General features: G+C 49.1%; 1 protein-coding gene across 1 annotated transcript in view; it reads right to left on the reverse strand.

The window, feature by feature from the left end:
* Positions 1–6,810: 6,810 nt before the first annotated feature.
* The window catches only part of EPHB1 (EPH receptor B1), a 115,054-nt gene continuing 101,297 nt past the window's right edge, over positions 6,811–20,567 (reverse strand). Inside the window, exons 10-13 of the mRNA XM_089909931.1 lie at positions 15,582–15,731; positions 13,074–13,271; positions 8,843–9,036; positions 6,811–6,970 (exon numbers count right to left, since the gene is read on the reverse strand). Of these exons, the coding sequence (XP_089766057.1) occupies positions 6,811–6,970; positions 8,843–9,036; positions 13,074–13,271; positions 15,582–15,731 (702 nt within the window). The remainder of the gene's footprint in view (positions 6,971–8,842; positions 9,037–13,073; positions 13,272–15,581; positions 15,732–20,567) is intronic.

Below are 20,567 nucleotides of genomic sequence, written 5' to 3' on the forward strand. Positions count from 1 at the left end.
CACATGGTGAGGCAGCCTGTCTAACTGAAATTCAGAGGACTGGGGTCTTGCTGCCACTAGCCTTCTCCCCAGGGAGTTCTTTTCATGGTGTGAGTAAAGTCCCTTGGTGCTAAAGTGCAGGTGGGCACTGACATCTGGTGCAGGAGACCAGCCTCTCTCATCCCTCATACCCAAGAGTGTGAGGGTTCATTTCCCTCTTCCTGGGCAGCCCAAGAACCTCGATGCCTATCATTGCCTGAGTCAAGGGCTTTATGTCTATTATTACTAATTGTTAGGAAGGTAGGTTTGTGCAGTGCAGTGCTTCTCCAAGTGTGATCCCCGGACCAGCAGCATCAGTACCACCTGACAACTTGTGAGAAATGCACATTCTTGGGTTCCCCTCCTGAGATCTACCGAATCAGAAAACTCGGAGGTGGGGCCCAGTGACTTGTGTTTTATTTAACACACCCTCCAGGTGACACTGATGCAGACTTAGGGGTAAGCCCTGCTGGGATGGAGAGTAAGAGCACGGAGTCAGAGAGCCTGAGCCACATCCTGGCTCCACCATTGTGTGATCTAAGATAGGTCTTTGTATTTCAGCGTCCTCACCTGAAAATGGGGAACAATAAAGCATCTGCTGAGAGCTAATACATGTAAAGTCCTTAGAAACATGCCTGGCACGGAGGGCCTGCCCTGGACTGTTAGCTAGGCTTCCTCCAAGGTAGTTATCACCAGCTGACTATGCACCTGAGGAAACTAATGTCAGAGAGGTTAGAGACCTGCCCTTGCCCAGAGGGAGTACACAGGGTTTCACTCTCCAGAGAGACACTGCCTTTTGAGCTATGGAGGGGGCGATCTTGGCCTGTGAAGCTGTGCTGGGCATCTACAGGGAGGGGCCGTGTCCAGACTTGGTGACATTCTTCCCACTGGGAACTATGCCTTGAGGTGCCCAGGCCTTGGCTCTGCTGACCCCTCATGCTTTCCCTTTGTATATGTTGGGTTCTTTCTCTTTCTCTCTTTTGTGGGATCTTATAGACAAAACTAACTAAAGGGCATGACATGACCTTAACCTTGACCTTGCTTTGTCCACAGCCAGGAGATGGGCTGGCCTTGGTGGAGGCACAGTGAGGATTTCAGGTTCAGGAGGCTGCCTGAGGAATTTGGTGACAAATTAGAATTCATTCCTGTGGAGAACTGCGAGTAGATTAGCTGAATTGCTTAGGCTTGTAAGACATGGCATGGATTGAGGTCGTGGGGGTAATTAGCAAATTGTGCATGGAATTGGTAAGCTATTAATAAGGGAAGTTTTCTCTTCTACCAGCTATATGGCTGGATGGGGGCCCCTTGCAGCCATATGCCAATCTGATGAGACAGTTCTCTCCATCTTCTCCCAGCCCACTAAGCAAAGGGTGGAGCTTTGAGATGGGGCTTCTCTGCATCAGAGCTGTACCCCCAGGCCTAAGAGCCTCTTTGAAGGGGTCTCAGAAGGTAAGGATCTCTCCAAGTACAAAGTTACCTCGGAATAGGGAAAAAGGCTCATCTCACATTAAATATGTTTGAAACAAGCTACGTGGGAAACCTAGCTTCTTTCGCTGCCGCATCCCCCCACCCCCCGTAACTGTACATTCACGGACCCCACAAGGAAGCAGTCTGGAATAGTCTTCAGTGGCTTTTACAAATTTGGCCTGGATGTGAACTTCTCAAATGCAGTGTGTAAACCGAGCTCAGGGCAGATCGTGCGTTATCGGTGATTGTTTATGTTTATTTGCCAGTGACTTCTTATGCTGCATATTTGAGGCTTCAGAGCCTCCTATTTATTTAGTTCTTCCTTTGGGTCAATCCTGTGAGAGTGATTCTCACAAACTCTGCTTCTCGGGAGTCCCTGGGTCCGGTATGTGTTTCCCTCCCTCCCTCCCCTATTAGGGGACGAAGGGCAGTTATAAAGGATTCTCCTATAACGTGGCGTCTGGGAAAACACACTCCGACACCATTCTATGTAAACCCAGACATGCTTCTGCTCATTTTAATTAGACAGATAAAATTAGCAAGGAGATTAAGGTAGAAGGAGAAATTAAAAATATTTAAATGTTAGGTGGAATTTACAAAAGTGAATTGAACATTGTGGTACAGGAAGGAATACAGAGAAACACAGACACATCTGAAACATTCCTCGGATGTCACACAGCTTAAGCCAGTCCCCAGACAAGGGAAGAAGGACTTGCCCTCGCCATCTTGAATTGTAGATTCCAGGGATGTGGAAGAACATTCTCCAGAAACACCTTCCTTCTCCTTCTCTTCAGATGTCACCAAGAATAGTGAATCAGTCAGTATCATTCTCGAATGTCCCACACTGCATCCAATTCAAACCCACTCACCTGTTTCCTGTCTGAATTTGCAAGCCCTCTGGAGTTTTTTTCCCCCTTTTCATTTTATTTTTCTCCCTACCCTGTCTCCTCATTGAGCCAATAGGCCAATGGAGCCAATCAGAAAACCAGACCAACAACATGCCCTGGCCCCTTTGGATCTTCCAGGTTCAAAGACTTCCCAGTTCTTTCTTGTTTGCATCTGTTAACGAACAAGCGGTCATTTTATAACACAGACATACATAGGCGTGCCCTTGAACACGGAAACAGGTTTTTCTTTTTTTTTTTTTCTTTTTCCAATTTGTGGTTTCTTTTTTCCTTTTTGCAGAAAATGCAAACAAAAGAAAAACAAGGTTTCAATTGAAGGTACATCTCTTCTTCAATATGAAGACATTAATTGAATTGGTTGGATTCCCCATGCAGTGGTCAGCAAGGTCCTTTGGCAACTGACAGAACATCTGGAGACTCAGGAGCTGGGGTTTGTTTGAAGAAACTTCCCTACACGAGTCATGAGCAAAGGGAGATGGATGTGGGGGGAGGGTGAGGACTCAGGGAGGAGGACAAAAGGAGAAAAGAAAAGAATGTCATTGGTGAGGAAGAAAATGGGAAATTGCTTGTTTCTTCCCTCTACCTCCTTCCCTTTCTTCTTGTAGATGGATGACTCCAGCCCACCCAGGGTGGGAGCTGTGTTCACACTTGGTGCCCCAGACACATATTGTTTTGTCTTCACTTCCGTCGAACATCACCTTTGTGTATTTTTATTCTTACATATTTGGTTTCCCACGGCATCTTAAACCTGCGTCTATCACTGAGAAATGAAGGTTGCCTATTAGGAATAGGTCCAGTTTATTCTTCGTTGATGAGAATGCATTTCTCAGCTGAAAAGCCAGTCTCTCCAGGACATTCCACAGTGGTCAACCTCTGGTTCCCCCGAGCCTGATCCTTTTCCTTCCTCTCCTCCCCACAGAAAATGAGAGTTCTCATGCCATTGCCGTTGGTGATTGACTCATCTGGACCCTCATAGACAGAATGCTGTTCAGGATCTTCTTCTGATGACCTGCCAAGGTGACGCCTATTCTCAGGAGGTCTCTAGGCGGGAAAAAGCCACAAAAGAAGGCACGTTAGTGCTTTTCACAGATCAAAACTCGTCACAGAAGGCAAGCTCCTGATAATAGTGGGGTAGGCAAATAAAAGTGTTTAAACTCCAATGAGCCCAAGTTTACCCGAGTCTGAAAAACACCTAGCTAGATATTCTCTTGCTCTATCTCACTTCCTCCAAGCAGGGGCCCCCACCTCCAATGCCCCCTCCAACTTAGATGACCCTGGAAGTGCTGTGCCTTGTTGCTTGCCTGCGGGTTCTGGAGCAGCCCTTCCTTGTGTCCATGACCCTAGGTGGGCTAGAACTTTCCTCTGCTATTTTTTTTTTAACAATGCAAGCACACACTGTATGGGGCTTCAGTTATTCTGTGAGGTTTCTGCCTAAATTAGTGATCGCCCACTGTGATTGAAAAGATGTGAGGCTTGCCTCGTTTTCTGATGTTTTCCCCTGAGTTTCCATTTTCTGCCTCTGTTTGAATTTTAACGTCATGAATTTTTAAGAAGGGTGATCTCAAAATAACTTTCAAATATCTGCCCGAGCAGGAATCCAAGGAAAATGTTTAGTGTAGGGATTTGGACTGGATTCATCTCTGAACTGTGACTCTTAATATGAACAAGTTCATGGCTTATATTTGTCTTTGGGGAGACCCATACATCTTTTTTTAGTTAATAATATTACAGTACTTGAGTGCTTCCCATGTGCCATATACTAACTCATTTATACCTATGGAAGCATTTCGTAAAAACTGTCAAACCACTCAGAGTCAATGATAATAATTTACCAGCCATCATTTCTCATGTGTGTCCTGCAGGCAGACAATAGGCCAGTTGCCTTGTATGTACTATTCCACTCACCTCTTACCACAAACCAAGAGGTGGGCACTATTATTATTTGCACCTTTCTAGAGTAGGGCTTAGAGAAGTTAAGTAACATGCTCAAGATCACACAGCAGGTAAGCAGTGGAGGAGCTGGGCTTCAAATTCAGGATGGCCTGGCTCTCAGCCACCCTGCAGGGCTGCTCTCAGAATTCTTCTAACGTCCTGACTGTATTCCCTGAGGACCCCCCCGCCCCAGCAGAGCAGATCGCTCTGTGCACTGTGCACAAGGTGTATGGGGAGGCCCCTGTGCTGGGCCCCCGACCACAATGTCTGGGCTCTCCTGACCCCTCCTTTCAGCTGGCTCTCAGTCCCCCGAGGGCTGTCACTGGTCTAGGTTGTCAAATTGCTCACATCTTTTCAGCACACAAGTTTGAGAGGTATGCTTGGATTTTGAATTCACAAATTGTCCCTCAATCTACTTTATTTACACACACATATTCTTTTCCTGCCTTTTATCTCTCAAGTAGAAAACGAAAGTGCTCCAATAGTGTGTGGACATTTTTTACTTTGAAGTAAATCCCTTACTTTTCAGTTTCACTTTCCTTTTATTTTTCCTCTAGCTCTTTCTCATGTGGCTATTCCTAGACTGAGGGAATTACTCCATTTGACTCCTTCAGTTTGTGGGGGATCAGGTGATGATGGTCCCCGTACTCAGCCCCATGACAGGAAAGCAGGTCCCCTGCCTTCATGGACGCCCACTCTGCCCCTGAGCCCAGGCATGCTTTTCAGCTCTGTGGGTTGGGAAAGCTGGTTTTCCACTGGGAAGGGGTTAGTTTTTATTTTTGGTGTCTGACGATAACTCATAATGGTAAGGACGTTTTTAGGCATCACCAGGAAATGAACTCAGGTTTGAAAAAGTGAATTCTGGTGTTTAGTGGATCCAAGGCTAGAGGCACATCCAAGTCATTTCCTGGGAGAAACTGGAGGTTCCATCATTTCAGGCAAGAATAAACTTGAGAGACATGAAGCTGGACTCTATGAAGACTGACTGCAGAGCAGGAATCTGGGTTGGAAGGCTGAGTGTCAATAAGCCATCCCCCTGGGGCTCAACTGCTCAGGATGGATGACCCCCGCCTCTCCCCTGGGACTCAGCAACTGGCCTGCCCCAGCAGGGAATCCCAGCACCCAGCACTGAACCTGACACAGAACAGGTGATCAATAAGTGTTTGTCAACTGCCTGGCGGACTGACTTATCCTCTGTCAGGGAAAATGTGTGTCACAGGCTACCAACCCTGGTGCTGTTAGTACACGTCGCAGCCGGGCAGCTGGTGAGGTCCCTGCTGTGTGTGTGTGTGTGTGTGTGTGTGTGTGTGTGTGTGTGTATGTGTTCAAAATTCGACTTGCCCACTCTAGTCCAGTGGTTCCCAAGCTTTGCTGCACATTAGAATCACCTGGGGAGTTTTAACATCCTGATGCCCAGGTCTCACCATGTACCAAATGAATCAGAAGATCTACATTGGGTGTAGGAATCAGACATCAGTAGTTAAAGACGCCCAGGTGACTCCAGGGTGTGTATAGCCAAGTATGGCCCCATGTGGCCCTGGATGGACAGGCTGGAACATATGGACCCGGCAGTCAGGAAAGCAGGCTTCTGTTCCCGCTTTGTCACTCCTGATGGCCGAGTTTTCAGGCACTAACATCACCTCCTTTCTGAATCGCTGAATAGAAGGGTTGGAACTAGATAGAGATTTCCCAAAATGCAGGCCCAGAAAACCCCACCCCTCCGAAATACGATTCCATGGTATTTAATAATTTTACGTGGGTTTCTTTACTTCGGGATTTCTTATGGCCTTTACAATGCTAATATGTGGAGTGACTCTCCAAGAGAGTGCTAAAGTGCTCAGTATTTCCCAAATTTATTTGACCATGGGACCTTTTTTCCAAAGAGAACCTATTAACATTTCCCAGAGTGGGTGCCGCTCAGAACATTCTTGGGGAAATGATGGACTGTGGGCCTTTAAGACCCTTTCTGGCTCTCATTTGATTTGAATAATTTTAGTTTTTGTATTCTTCTACACTCTTATGGGGGTTGCAGCCTAGAAAATAACTAGTGGGGGATGGAAACGTCGGCTTATTTACAAGTGCTGTCTAAGCACGAAGACAGGCTCCCAGTACATCGGAGATTGCTGCTGAATCAGTGCTCTGCCTCTTCCTGCTATGCTGTTTAAAGTGCTGGCTGGCTGTGTTCTTTCCAGCTGGATGCTCTCTTTGATGGGCTGAGTTTAAAAACTTAAACAGAGGAGAGACTCTCAGTGATTAGGCAAATGACATATGGCTGTGACTTTGAAGAACTCTCATTTGGGACCCAGAATAGATCTGGGCCTCCCCACCCCAGCCCTCCGTCTTTCCAAGGCGCTTCCCCACCAGGTCCGATTCTGCGCTGAGGTGGAGCCCTGAGGATGAGGCCAGAAGGCATGACTTGCACCACGAGTGATTGCAGCTAGGGAGCCTTGACCCCACCCACGGGCCGGACAGAAGTGATTCCCGTCACTCACTCCGACGTCATCTGGGTGACCAGCTGGAGGGAGGTGAAGCCGGCGGTGAGGAAGCTGTCCCTGTACTGGACCATTTTGATGGCACTGAGCCAGTCATCCACGGTGGTAAAGGCAGTGAAGTCTGGGATGGAACGGTCGAGCAGGGGCTGGGAAGGCCTGGAAGACAGAGGGGAGCAGGTGACCCCACAGCTGCAGGGGCGCATGGGCAGAGGCACACTCTGGGCGGACGGCAGACTTCATGGAGGTTCAGCACCCCTGGTGGGATGAGGATTATGCAGGAAACCCAGGCTGACCTTTCCTTCCCTACACAGTCCTGAGCTTGCATGGCTTCTCAAGGCCGGGTGGCCAGTCCCCCTGGCTCTGGGCTCTGTCCCATGCCGGTCAGCCCAGACGGGCAGACTGGCACAGCAGGCAGTCTGAAGGGAAGAGAAGGACCACAACTCCTTTGTAAACTGAAATCTAAGAGCTTCACCAACCAAAGATATGCTCCTTTAACAAATATATAAAGTTCACTGCAACCTCTCCAAATCTATCGGTAACATTTTTTCCTCTGGGTTCCGTCCTCAGCTAACTGAAAGAAATGGAACAGAGCAGCCCACCACTGACCTTCTCGGGCATGTTCTCAAAGCAGAACCCCCCACCCCAGGTACCCAGTCCAGAAATCAGGGTGCCATCTTCACATCGCCCTCACTTTCAGCACCCACGCCCAACCCTTCACCAAGTCATAAAGATTTGACCTTCAAAATCTCTCAAACTCAACGCTTCTTTCCACACCATTAGCCTGATTTAAGATGCTCTCTTCTCTACCATGGTTACTACTGCCATGTCCTCCTACCAAGTCTGTCTTCATGGTCCCCTCAACAACAGATCCATGTTATAGCCTCGTGCTCTTTAAAATACGGAGATGTGATCCTGACAATAACCCAGCTCCTGACCCTGATTCATGTCAAACCCTTCAGTGGGTGATCATTGCTCTGAAAACCAAGCTCCGAAGTCTTAGCAGGGCCTAAAGGCTCTGAGTGTCTGGCTCTCGCCCACCTCACCAGCCCCAGTCCCCACCTGATCCCCCTACAAACTGCACTCCCAACACGCTGGCCCTGTCCTTCGCACACTAGGGCCTCTGCACATGCTGTACCCTTGATCTGGAACCCTGACTCTCTACTCCCATCTTCCTTTCATTCAGTTAACGCACCCTCCCTCCTCAGCTCGCAACCAAAATAACAGGCATCAGGGTCGCCTCCCTGACGCCAGACCAAGGTGTATGCTCTCCAAGCATCAGGCACTTCACTGCCGCACTGGCCAGTGAAGTCTCAATTTGTATTTCTTTGGGCAATCACCTGATGAATGTTTGCTGCTCCTAAATGATTCTAAGCTCCATGAGGGCATGTCTCTCTTGCTTATGCTATACAGCCAGCAAGGGCACAGTGCTTAGCACATAAGCACCCAATAAACTCTGGTCGAAAGGGTGAATTAATAAATGAGTTCACTCTGCAAATGTAAAGGAGTGATGTACAGCTGACTGTGGCTGACAGCTGACAGTTCTGTGCATTTGCTTATAACAAATCCAACTGCTCTGAATTTCTTTGTCCCACATCAATCAGGGCCTTTACCTGTTAATAGGTTGGCCAAGGTTCCAAGTCTGCAGCTCCACCTGCCTCATGCGCTGGTGTGGTTAACAGAAAGGGTGCCTTCCTGAAACAGGATTGCCCACAAGTGGGGTCCCATACCAGTCAGACCAGATACACTCAACTACTACAGAGCCCAGTGCCCAGCCCATCTGAGGCCAAGGTAGAGATACAGATATGTTATCTTTTCATCTGTCTACAGCCCATGCTGGAGGCAGGGAATATTTCAGAGAGATAGAAGAGAAAAAGGAAGGGAAGAGTCTTGGAACTTCTTCCATCCGTGGATAAGCTCAGCTGTCTCCCCCTTGCTCTCAGTAGACTGAAGGCTAGGAGCCTCGCTCTGGGTCCTGCTTGACTGTGAGACCACTCACCCCTAGGAGCCACCCAGTTCCACTAGACTCACACGGCGGTGATGGTTGCCACAGTCTTGAGACTTGCTGGGTTTCGGATCATCTTGTCCAGGGTGTTGACAATCTCTGCAAATCGGGGCCGGCTGTTACGGTCTTTTTGCCAGCAGTCCAGCATGAGCTGGTGTAGAGCAGCTGGGCAGTCCATGGGTGGGGGCAGCCTGTAGTCCTGCTCAATGGCATTGATGACCTGCAGCGACACACATGGGAACAGGTGTGATTGGTGATGAGCCACCAGCCAGTCATTCACAAATTAGCTTCCGAGGATGGAGCCTCCTTACCCCAGGTGCCCCGCCTTCTGTGCTCCTATACCTCCCACAGTAAGAGATTTTACATGCACTTGGCTTTTCCCCCTAAACTGTGAGTTCCCAGAAAGCAGGGCCCACCTCTTCTTGTGCCTTTGTGTCCCCAGCACCTGTCACAGGGCCTGACACGCACTAGATGGCTGTAAATGTTTACTGAAGAATGGTTTGAGCTTCTCCCTGAGAGGACGTCAGGCCCAATTCTGCCTTATTGGCAGCTGGTGGCACCAGGGCAGATGAAACAATGGCACGTGGGAAACGTGCCAACTACTTGCAAAGGACACCCACCAAAGCCCATTGTGACCTCATCCTTTCACTGCTATGGGAAAAGAAAGTGGGAGAGGGAATCACAATTTGATGGAGAGCCTACTCCATGCCAAGGACCCTCTAGATGCTTCCTAGGCACTTTCTGCCTTAACATTCATGAGGCAGTGACAGGAATTGGGTAGAAGATAATCTAGTTAAACAAATTGGTTCGGTGCAATGACAACAGTGGAAATAACAAGGTGATCCAACATGAATATCTCCAATCAGGTTTTGTTAATTTTCGCAGACTCCAGGGGACAGTTTTGCAAAGATTTTAGGATCTTTAAGTCCTTTTTCTGTTCTTCAGATTGTTGTGTTTTTCACCCTTTACTTCTTAATTTCCAATTCATTTAAAACAATTATGCCTGCTCTGTAATTTATTATAACACAATGGAAGGTCAGGAATACAATGCAGGCCTTAAGATGTTACAAAAATGTGCCTATTGAAATGGAAATATACTCACATTGTAATATTAGGCAAAACAGCAGGCTGCGTAAGTGCAGGTATGGTATAAAGCAGGTATGGTATAAGCTTGCTTTTGTAAAAAAGCAAGAATCAAAACAAAACAAAAACTAATAATTACACACATGCATAGAAAATTCCTTGGAAGGATCTGTATCATGGGACTAACGGTGGTTGCCTCTGGGCAGGTAGAAACATGAATGCCCTTTGTGTTTTTCTTTTTGTTTCTTTGTATGTTTATTTTCTATAATAATTAGGCATTGATTTTACATTAATATAAACAGTTAAAGCACCTTTAACAACGTAGGGAGTAATTTGGAGTTCAGGGATTTTCAGGTATTTTTGCCTCTACTTTAAAAAATGTCACATTCATTTCAACTGATTATTCTTTTTTTTTTTACTTTGTAAATTGGTCAGAAAGTGAATATTCTCAATCAGTTTATAGTTTTACAAATTCTATGCACAGGATACAGGGCATGAGATGGGGCATGAGATAATATAATAACCTGAAGTCATTAGAGATAATCAAGGTGTATTATTCCTTCTATTTGATGTGGCAGAAAAACAAACAAGCATACAAACCACACCAATGTGACCACTTTATAAAAAAACAGCAAATGGGAATATGCACTTTTGAATAATATTTTATACCACTAACAAATGTTTATCTTAGCCAGACTATTGTCAGTCAAATTACCTGTTATCCTCTGAGGACGGCATTTTAGCCCTATTTTCCCCATGAGGGAATGAATGCACAAACAGGGAAGTCATTTGCCTGAGGGCACGAAGCTAGTAAGGGATAGGGTTGTGAAAAAATCACAGGGGTATCTGAGTTTAATTTTTTTTAAATATTTATTTATTTATTTATCTGCGCCGGGTCTTAGTTGCAGCATGCAGGAGGATCTTTGTTGTGACATGTTTAGTTGCAGTGTGTGGGCTCTTAGTTGCAGCATGCATGTGGGATCTAGTTCCCCGACCAGGGATCGAACCTGGGCCCCTTGCATTGGGAGCGTGAAGTCTTACCCACTGGACCACCAGGGAAGTCCCTGAGGTTAAGTTTTGAATACCTTGAAGCCCACTCTTCCTAGGCTCTGTGGGGATGCCACAGGAATCTCAGCCTGGAGAACAGTCCTTGGAGCTATTTGATGTCTTCACAGTAGGAAACAGGGATATGGAGCTAAACCAGGTAATCCATGAGGATGAATAGCCTTGCTTAAAACTGGCATCCTTTCCAGCTCCTTTCAAGCAGCCAGATTAAGGGGCCCTGTCACAGAGTCCCCACTCACCAAGGGGACAAGTGGGATTACCCACTGAATGGCCCCATGAGCTCTTTCTGGGTTGCCTAAGGACAAGCTAGGTGGGACCAGCAGGAGGGGCTGGTGTCCAAATTCAACTTCTTTTGGGGGTTAAGGGCCCCCAAAGTCTTCCAGTGTAGGGCAGCTCCTGTTCCCCTTAAACCGCTGGCATCGCTGCCCAAATTATTTGATGACCAGATTCCCAAATACAAATGTTCCCCCCGACAAGATTACTCTCCCATCTGCCCGTAAGAGGAAGGAGCCCTCTGCGGGGGCGCAACTCAGAGGTGTGACCAGCTGACCCGAGCACTCCTGGCAGAGCATCAAGAGACTGGGGACCAAGGCACGTGCTGACTCTTCCGTCTGTGAGCTTTAGACTGGAGGCCACTAAGCTGCTTTTCCCCCATCTCTTCTGCAGGCCACCTCGTTGGAATTTTTGGAACACCATCCTGGCGTGTGTTTTTGTACTTCCTCTGTTTGTTTGATGTGCTGACTTTCCTTTTAAGAGGACATCAGAGAGTCACTGATTCCTCCTCCCTGCAGGTCCACAGGAGTGTAGCCCCACGCACTGTGTTAGTGATGGTGTGGCATTGCCATCAGGGGCATAGACCTTGGAGGTCTGGGTTCAGATCCTAGTTCCATTTCTTATTAGCTCCAGAAACTTGGGAGAGTCAGTTGACTTCCTGAAACTGCACAGATGGGGGTGTTAGAAGGATTAAATGACACAGTGAGGTGATGCGCATTGAGCACCACACATATGAGTAGAAAGAATCCCATCATCACATGGAGGCTGTCACTGCGGCCACGTCTATTACAGTGGAGGTCTTCTCTTCAAAGAGGGCTGCTGTTCTGCTGCCGGTCAACTGGAGGTCCAGGAAGATGGTGTTTGGGAAGCACCAAGCATGTAGTGGGGACTTGGTAAATGCCACCTCCCTCTCTGTATCTCACCTTTCAGGACAGAGGAGAGAGAAGCCCCCTTCCCATGCTCTTGTTTACAAGTGGGACTTTATTCCATTTGCTATTTCTTTTTTTTTTTTTTTTTAATGTTTGGCCCTGCCTTGCAGCTTGAGGGATGTTAGTTCCTGACCAGGGATCGAACCCATGCCCTTGTGAGTGAAAAATCGAAAAGCACAGAGTCCTAACCACTGGACCACCAGGGAATTCCTATTTGCTATTTCTTCTAGATAACTTTGTTGTTATTACTCGAGTAGATGCTCTGGGAGCATTGACGCTTCTTGCACATATGAAAAAAATAAAAGCTTTACCCTCCACTCCAAAGAAAAGTACTAGGTCATTAATTGCTGTATGGGTAATATTTATCTAGTCAAGTCTTTCTCTGAAGCCCTATGCCTTTGGAGATTTTTGTTCTTTTTAAGGATCTGGGTGTTTTCTAAATTTTCCGAATACATATAACTTATAATCAAATTAAAACATCATTATTTTGGAAAAGGAATTGTAGTCCTCTAATGGGGCTTTGGGATCACTCCCTGTCACGCCTGCTTCACTGGCAGGTATGGAGAAAACAGGTAGGAGGCAGGAGAACCACTTGCAGTCCAAACACCAGTGACTGTGTCTGAATTGTGAGGAAAGATATGGCCCAAGCTTGGGGGCAGAGGGGGTCCTGCTGAGCAGAATAGAAAAATCAGAGCGAGTCCTGGGCCCCTTTCCTTGGTCCACAACAGGATGAGATAAATGGATGCTGAAAAGACTGGAGATGGAAATGAGATCAGATAGCGTCTCAGAGAGAAGGTGATGGCGAGTGTGGCAGCGAGAACCAGTCTTGGCAGCTGTCACGGAGCAGGGCTGACTCGCTTTGAATGGTCTGCAGCAACGGGATGGGGTGAGGGCTGCCTTTGCTCACCTGTACCCCGAGATGGCAGGTGCGGGGGTTAGGTGGGGACCAGGGACAGGTGGTCTGGACCGGGGACCAGGGCTGGAGCTCCTCTGGGAAAGGAGCAGGGGCCCTCCCCTTGCTCTCCTGTCCCCAGAGGGGCTCCTGGCTGCCCCCAGACGTGCACTTTTCATTGGTGAAGTTGGGCGGTGGGCGGGCTTCCTCGACCTTCCATGCGGAGGGAGAAGAGTGGAGGAGCTCAGAGCAGTGGAGGATCCAGGGCAGAGGGGGTTAAGTTGAGCTCTGATGTTTCAATAAAACCACAGCTTCTCCCCACAGACACTGCCACTCTCATTATCTCTGTCAATCAGATCCAAGCCGTAGAACTTCCAAGTTCTCTCTCTGGCTGACAAACTCTGTACATGTTCAAAGACCTTCCTGGGCTCCGGAAGCCCAATTACCAGCACTCTGACTTGCCTCTGCAATTCTCTTTCGTAAAGCCTTTCAATTGTCATCTGTAAGATCCTTTATTGCCACCACCTCAGTGGTTTCTGATGAGTCGGGCTGCAGCCTGAGCTGCTGGGAGCCCCTCCTGGCTCTCTCCCAGGCTGGGTCAGAAGATACCTTCTGAATGGGCAAAAGTCACCCTCCGCCTTCCACAGAGAGTGGAATGGTACTTGGAACAATGCTGAGAGGCTTTATTTTGGAGAAATACAATAAAATCAGAATAAACAGCTACTTTGCAGATGTCCTTATTCCCTTTGAGGCCCAGCTCAAGTGTCAAATATCTGGAAACCTTCCTTACCTCCCCCCAAAATGTTCCCACAGCCCTGTGTATGTGCCACTGGGCTATAAACCCCCCAAGAACAGAGCCGGCAAGCACAATGCTTAGTCACAGTTAGCATACCCTGAGTGTTCGTTGAATGAATGATTTGGGAATTCTGGAAGTCTAATATCAGAAACTTCACTTGTTTTCAGCAGAGGTGAATGCATTTGCTGAGAATATCTTGAACGTCAAATCTTGCCTGTCAGAGTTTCATAATCCGTTCCATGTGTGCTGAATTGTGCTTAATCGGATTACAGTCTCCGGGCAGGACAAAATGGGTCTGCGTTTTCCGGCTAATGTTTATTACTCATCTAGCTGACAGTATGGACAAAACCAGGGTGCACTTGATTTCATGAAAGCAGCCTTGGCATCAATTCCAACACTTACCGATTCGACATGCTACAGGAGCAGAGACAAAGCATGGATAATCAGAGATAATAGAGGATCTAGATGCCACACATGGTCGGCAGCAGGATCTGGTTAAGGATGCAGCCATTTCACCCGCTCTGGGCTGAAGCCACTCTACCCACTGTCACGGCAGCACCCAGCTCCCATTTTGGCTCATTGGAAAGTGTTTCCTGGACTCCCAGATCGCCACCTTTCTCAACCTTATGAGCGACAGCCATGGCTCGGAACGTCTGTCTGGATAGAGGGCTGGCTGGGGGCAGACTTCTCCAGTTTACGAGTAACGAAGAGCCTACCCACTATGTAGGTGCTTATGGGGTGGCTGGTTTCCCCATCTGGACTGGGCCAGCTCTGCCTCTTCTTGCTTGGAAGTTGGGAAAGATAATAACTGTCCCCCAAGGTGATGGGAAGAGCAAGCAGAGAACAGAGGTAAGACGGACGCTGCAGACTCTCCAAGGGGAGGGCATGTATTCAGAACACAAAGGAGTGGCCCTGGGGAACAGCCCAGGGTCCAAGGCAGTGGGGGAATCCAGGTAGGATTTTGACTGGGACCTTACCAAAGCAAATCATCCTCAAAGTCTTCCTACCTTTTAGTAACTATGTAGCAAATGGTCCCCTCTGGAACACCTTCCCAAAATGCCTCTGCTTAAAGAATCTCAGATGGCCCTTTCCTTTCCCCCTGTCCCTTGTGAGTGGCCTGGAGGGTTGTTGCTGACCTCCACTCAGACAGGTCCCCTCCTGAGGCCCATCTGAAGCTGACCAGCCTTGGGGCTCTCACTCAGCACCTTCTTCACTGACAGGTGACACAGACTCCCAGAAGAGCGGATTCTCAGGAAAGAAGGGCCTTTACGATTAATTCCTCTCTTTAAAGCGGAGAGGTGTGAGTCCCAGACAGAAGCTGCAGCTGGCTCAACACAGCACATCTGTCAGAGCAGAGCAGCCTGGAAGCCAGGCCCGCCCTCCCACCAGCACGGCTTCCCTTCCTTTACTCGTGATGATGGAGCTCTGAAGTGGGGTAGAATTTCCTGATTAACTTTGGGCCTGATCTATTCATGGTTCCTGGCCATTCGGAACCAGCCTATTGTCTCCTGCGTTGGCCTGGGCATCTTTACAGGCTTTGGGGTCATGCTGGGCTCTTTGATTAGTTCAAATATTGGTGCCAAGGGGATCCAATATCCCCTGCCCTGGACACCTCACGTTCACGTTCTGAGGCCCCAAGCAGAAAACAGATAGGTGGGCTTGGCATGCCATGGCCTGTGGGACCCCTGGGGTAAGGGTTGTAGCAGCCAGGTGCCACTGACACTCACATCTTGGTTGGACATATCCCAATAGGGTCTCTCTCCAAACGACATGACTTCCCACATGACAATTCCGTAGCTCCAGACGTCGCTGGCAGACGTGAACTTGCGGTAGGCGATGGCCTCTGGAGCCGTCCATCTCACGGGGATCTTGCCTCCCTGCGCGAAGGAGAAACTTGGTCAGCCCAACAGTAGGGTTCCTAGCTGAAGGTGCGTGAGAATAAAGTGGGCACACGTGTCCTTCCATTCCACCCCCGCCCCGACATTTCGTGAATTAGGATAGCTGGTGCCCCCAGGCAGGGGGACCTGCGGAGCTGGGCCATCTCACGCCGCATGTGGGCACATTGCACCGCACAAGAGGTGGTAACTGGGGCTGCGGCTGCACTTACCCCCCATTCCCTACGTCCTGATTCTAAGGTCACCGTGGGTGGGAGGAGCGAGTGAAACTGGCAGAAAAGCACTACCGCACGATACTGCGTGAGATGGGCCACGTGAGCCGTGACAGGCAGGTGATGCTCTGCTGTCCCACAACATGTATGAGTCACGACACGTGGGCCAGAAGGAAGCAAAACAAGGAAACACGAAGGTAGTGATTGGTAATACCTCCTGGGACACCCCTGACTACAAGATCACGCTGCGCCGCCCCTCCGCCCCACTTGCCTTGTGCTCCAGCCCTGTGGGACAGGTTTTCCTCACTCTGTGGCCTGCAGGCAGCCCCCGCTGCACTGGGTTTACTGGGCCCAGAGCGGATAGATGCTGGCTCTCCTCCCTGCCCTTCTGTGCAGGTCGACATCCAGAGTCGCAGACACATTTTTCTAAAGGGCCGCTCTTAGGTTTGTTTCTCCATTTTACCCTCCGATCCCACCCTGGGAGTTTCCACCTTGGCTCTCTGCTTGGCCCTTGGTTTGTCCGCCAGAACTTGGCCTGTTTTGTTTACCTAAGGCGTTGATATCCATCCATCCATACATGCACCCCATCAACAAATAGGCAAGAAGCACTGCTTTGTGCCAGGCCCTTTCTGAGGAGCTGGTGTCCCAGGGCTGAGCCAGCCAGGCATGGGGAGGCAGACAAGAAAACAGAAACTTAATACATATTGTTAACCAGGTGGAAAGTGATGAGGGTGAGGCCGAGGGGGATACCAGGTGTTCTGAGAACCAGAGGAAACTCCCTAACATAGGAAGGGGTCAGGGAAGGTGGACAGGAGCAGTCAGAAGGGCAGTTTCCTGAAGCCTTTGGCCAGGTGTGGATACCAGTACTGTCCCTTTCTACCTGTGTGACCTAGGGCAAGTTACCTAACCTCTCTGTGCCTTTGTATCTCATTGCCAAAATGGGGGTAATGATCACACTTACATAGTCAGGTCATCATGAGGATAAGTGGATTACGATCCATCTAGTGCTGGGGCAGGGCCTGGCATAGAGGGCCCATGCTATACACGTGGTAACTAGTTAACCAGGCAGAGTGTGGGGAGGAGGGAAGTCCAGGCAGAGGGCAGCACGTGCACATGCTGGGGTAACAGAGAAGATGGTAAGTGCCCGCAATGCAGGACGGATAGAGCACGGAACTCTCACGGGGGAAATAGAGGGGAGCAGAGAGCAGAGCAGCTCTGTAGGGCACTGATGCCACTTACGGGGGTGGAGTTCATCATTCTCTAGAGCAAATGGTCCTCATTTTCAATTCTCCAGGCCAAATATTGGACTTCACTCCCACGGCCCCGTGGCGATGCCTGGGCTATGAGACCTGAAGCTCCCTTTCTCCTCCCCCTTCTCATCTGCCTCCTGCCTCGGCTGAAGGAGGCTATTTTTATACTGACCATTCCCACGATCTGTTCAAATCACCAGAAACATGTGTTGGACTTTAGCAAAAATACCTTAAAAATGTATAAGTGGAGGGCTTCCCTGGTGGCGCAGTGGTTGAGTCTGCCTGCCAATGCAGGGGACACGGGTTCGTGCCCCAGTCTGGGAAGACCCCAGATGCCGCGGAGCGGCTGGGCCCGTGAGCCATGGCCGCTAGGCCTGCGCGTCCGGAGCCTGTGCTCCGCAACAGGAGAGGCCACAACAGTGAGAGGCCCGCATACCGGAAAAAAAAAAATGTATAAGTGGTTAATCTGAGCACGAGTGAGAGAAAAAGGAGCAAACTGCAAAGTGTATTTTTACCTGGTTTCCTACCCGGGGTCTGGGAGGAATAAAGGCTGTCTGGCTCCGACCTCCCCAGGCACCCATCCAGCTTTCTGCCAAGAAGACAGCCCTGATTTCCCCCAGGAGATGGCAGGCTTTTGTGGTGGGAGACATTCTCAGCTCAAATGCCAGCAACGTGACAAATGCCTGGAGGGCAGGCTTGGGCTGCGAGGCAACAGGAGGCTCTGCTCTCACCATTCCCCAAAACATGAATGAATTTACTGGCTTTATCTCCTTGGTACCATGGCTGGGAAGAGAGGTGGAAAACTCAGCCAGCGAACAGGGAGTTGTCAGACACCTGAGGCAGGTGTCTGACAGCACAGGGACCCCATGCTGTGTGTCCCCATTAGGGGAGGTGGTATTGCCACACCTGGAGGGCGCCTGGGGCTCCCCCAGAGGGGAGCAGTTTCTGGTCTCTCAATACACCTGGGTTACCTGAGGTAGGAGAGAGCAGTGTGTGTGTATGTGTGTGTGTGTGTGAGAGAGAGAGAGAGAGGGAATGAGACTCTGTGAGTGAGAACTTACCAGTGTGTGTGACAGAGAGACAGAGAGAAAACTTGGCCGTGTAGGTCTGTGGGTAAAAGAGAGTTAGGGCTTATCTTTTATGCATCTGTTTGTGTCAGAGAGAGGAGGGAGGGGAGACGAAAGTGTGATTCTTCTGAACTTCAAAGAGGAAATGTGGGAGTCTGAAGGTGTCCTCTCTCCCGAGTCTGGAGCAGACCCCAGGGGCCACCAGTGACAGCTGTTGAGCCCTCCCTCCTGCATGTCAAGTAGCAGTGCCAGGCCCACTGACACGCCTCAGCCCTCCTGCCACCTTGCGCTGTTGGGCCTCACTGAACACGGAGTTTGGCCTGTCACTACCCCGCCCCCATCCCAGCAGGTGGCAGAGGCTTTGAGAAGAGTGGCCGGACAGGCAGGTGACAGCTTGTCACCACCGGCCCTCTGCCACGAGAGCAGGGGGCGCTGACATCCAAGGCAGCCAGGGGAGCATGGGGATGGGTGTTTTCCTTCTGGGAGTTTTCGATTTCCTCTCAGCCTTTCAAACATCATGTCATCAGCGTTGCCTTCTGATGCTCAGAGGTAATTATGGTGATGATTATTTAACCCATCTTCAATGACATGAAAGGAAATCTATTAATGTAGAGGATGGTGACCAGCTCCACGCAGGGGACTAGGAGAAAAGGAAGTGGGATAGTGTTGCAGCCACCAGGGCTTCTGTTAGTGAGGGAAGTCTTCTTGCCAGAAGAGGAGTCTGGACTGGAAAGGCCAAGGCCAAGGCATTCCTGTGACTGCAAAGTTCTCTGAGGGTCCCAGTTATTACCAATGCAGGCATGAGGAAGGGGCATAAGGAAGGAGTGGTTTGCTCTGTTGGATGGGAAGAAGCATGAGGGAAGAATTCTCAGGGGATGGAGAACAGGCGAGACTCTCTGGAAGGTATCTGTGCCCACGTGGGCAAGAGGGGCCAACACTGGGCTTGCAGAGAGCATTGTCCCCTGCACAGGTTCCTCAAAGCACCAGATGACTCGATGCCCCCAGGGATGCTGAAGTCACAGGTGTGCATTCGGCAGGGACCTGGTTCCCCCAGAGCTGCATCAGGGGGGCACTGTTGGGGTGTGGGGGAGGGAGAAGAGGCGCGGAGGGAGAGGCATCTCACCGCTATCAGTGTACTTCCTACACTGACCTTCCAGGTAAAGCTTGGCATTGAATGGTTGTGCTGCCCAGAAATTCTTCAAAAGTTTAACATCTCTAAAAGTTTGCTTCAGGATAATCATGCCTTAATTCAGGTATGAGACAAACTATAAAGATCGTGTGTGTGTTTTGTGTGTGTGCATGTGTGTGTGTAATTTGATAAAGTAGGAGATGACGTCTGGCAGCAGATTAATTTTAACCTAGCCATCTGCAGGGGCACCTGCTGATAACTTACATCTACACCTGCCACCAGGAGTGATGCCAACAGGTAGAAGGTTCCAGCATAGAGGTACTTTAGTCCCTCAGCCTCAGCCAGCCTGCAACAAGCATCTATGCAGCACCCACTCTGCCTGGCACCCGGCTGGGAACCTGGCAGTGACGAGACTCAACCCTACTCTCAAGGAGTGAAAGATATCTCCAGTGCCACCCAGACAGCTCACTGCCTTGCCACAGCGACATTAGATAGGCACAGCTCGTAGCTTTTTTTTCTAGAACCCACCCAATTGTGGAGTTTTCCAGGCTAAAGTCTGAGCATAAGACTGATTTCCCTTGCTAGTTACTTATCCTAGAGATGCCCATAAGGGTAATGCTTCTGTGTGTCTGGGCGTTGCTACAGTACTTTTCTCCCCCATCATGTGTGAGAGGAAGTCTCAGCAGGGATATAACAGGAATCCAGACATTCATGAATATTGAGTATCATGATCATGGAATCATTGGAATCGTGCCTCATGAGGAATCTGCTTGGAGTGATAGGTTTATGACCGAGATCATCACACAATGATCCTGAATTTCACAATGCTCGCTCTCGAATAGGTTTGTAATATATAAAACATATTAGGGTTGTTTTGAAGATCCAACATTATATATACGTAAATCACCCAGTATATTATTGTTACCATTAAACAAGAATTTATTGAGTGTTGTGAGTTGATTTATGCACCCCCCCCCTAAAAAAGATACGTTCAACTTTTAAACTCCTGACCTTATTTGGAAATCTGGTCTTTGGGATGTAACTGTAACCAAAAAACCAGCCCCAAACTGGCCCCATTCTGTTTCTAGCAATATACTGAGCTGTTTTTCAGAGACAACAGAACAAAACTGCAACTCGTGCAGCTGAAGCATACACAGAGG

This window comes from Delphinapterus leucas, chromosome 4 (genome assembly GCF_059928025.1).
Source record: "Delphinapterus leucas isolate spDelLeu-1000000601 "Yukka" chromosome 4, BTC_Dleu_Yukka2, whole genome shotgun sequence".
Lineage (NCBI taxonomy): Eukaryota > Metazoa > Chordata > Mammalia > Artiodactyla > Monodontidae > Delphinapterus > Delphinapterus leucas.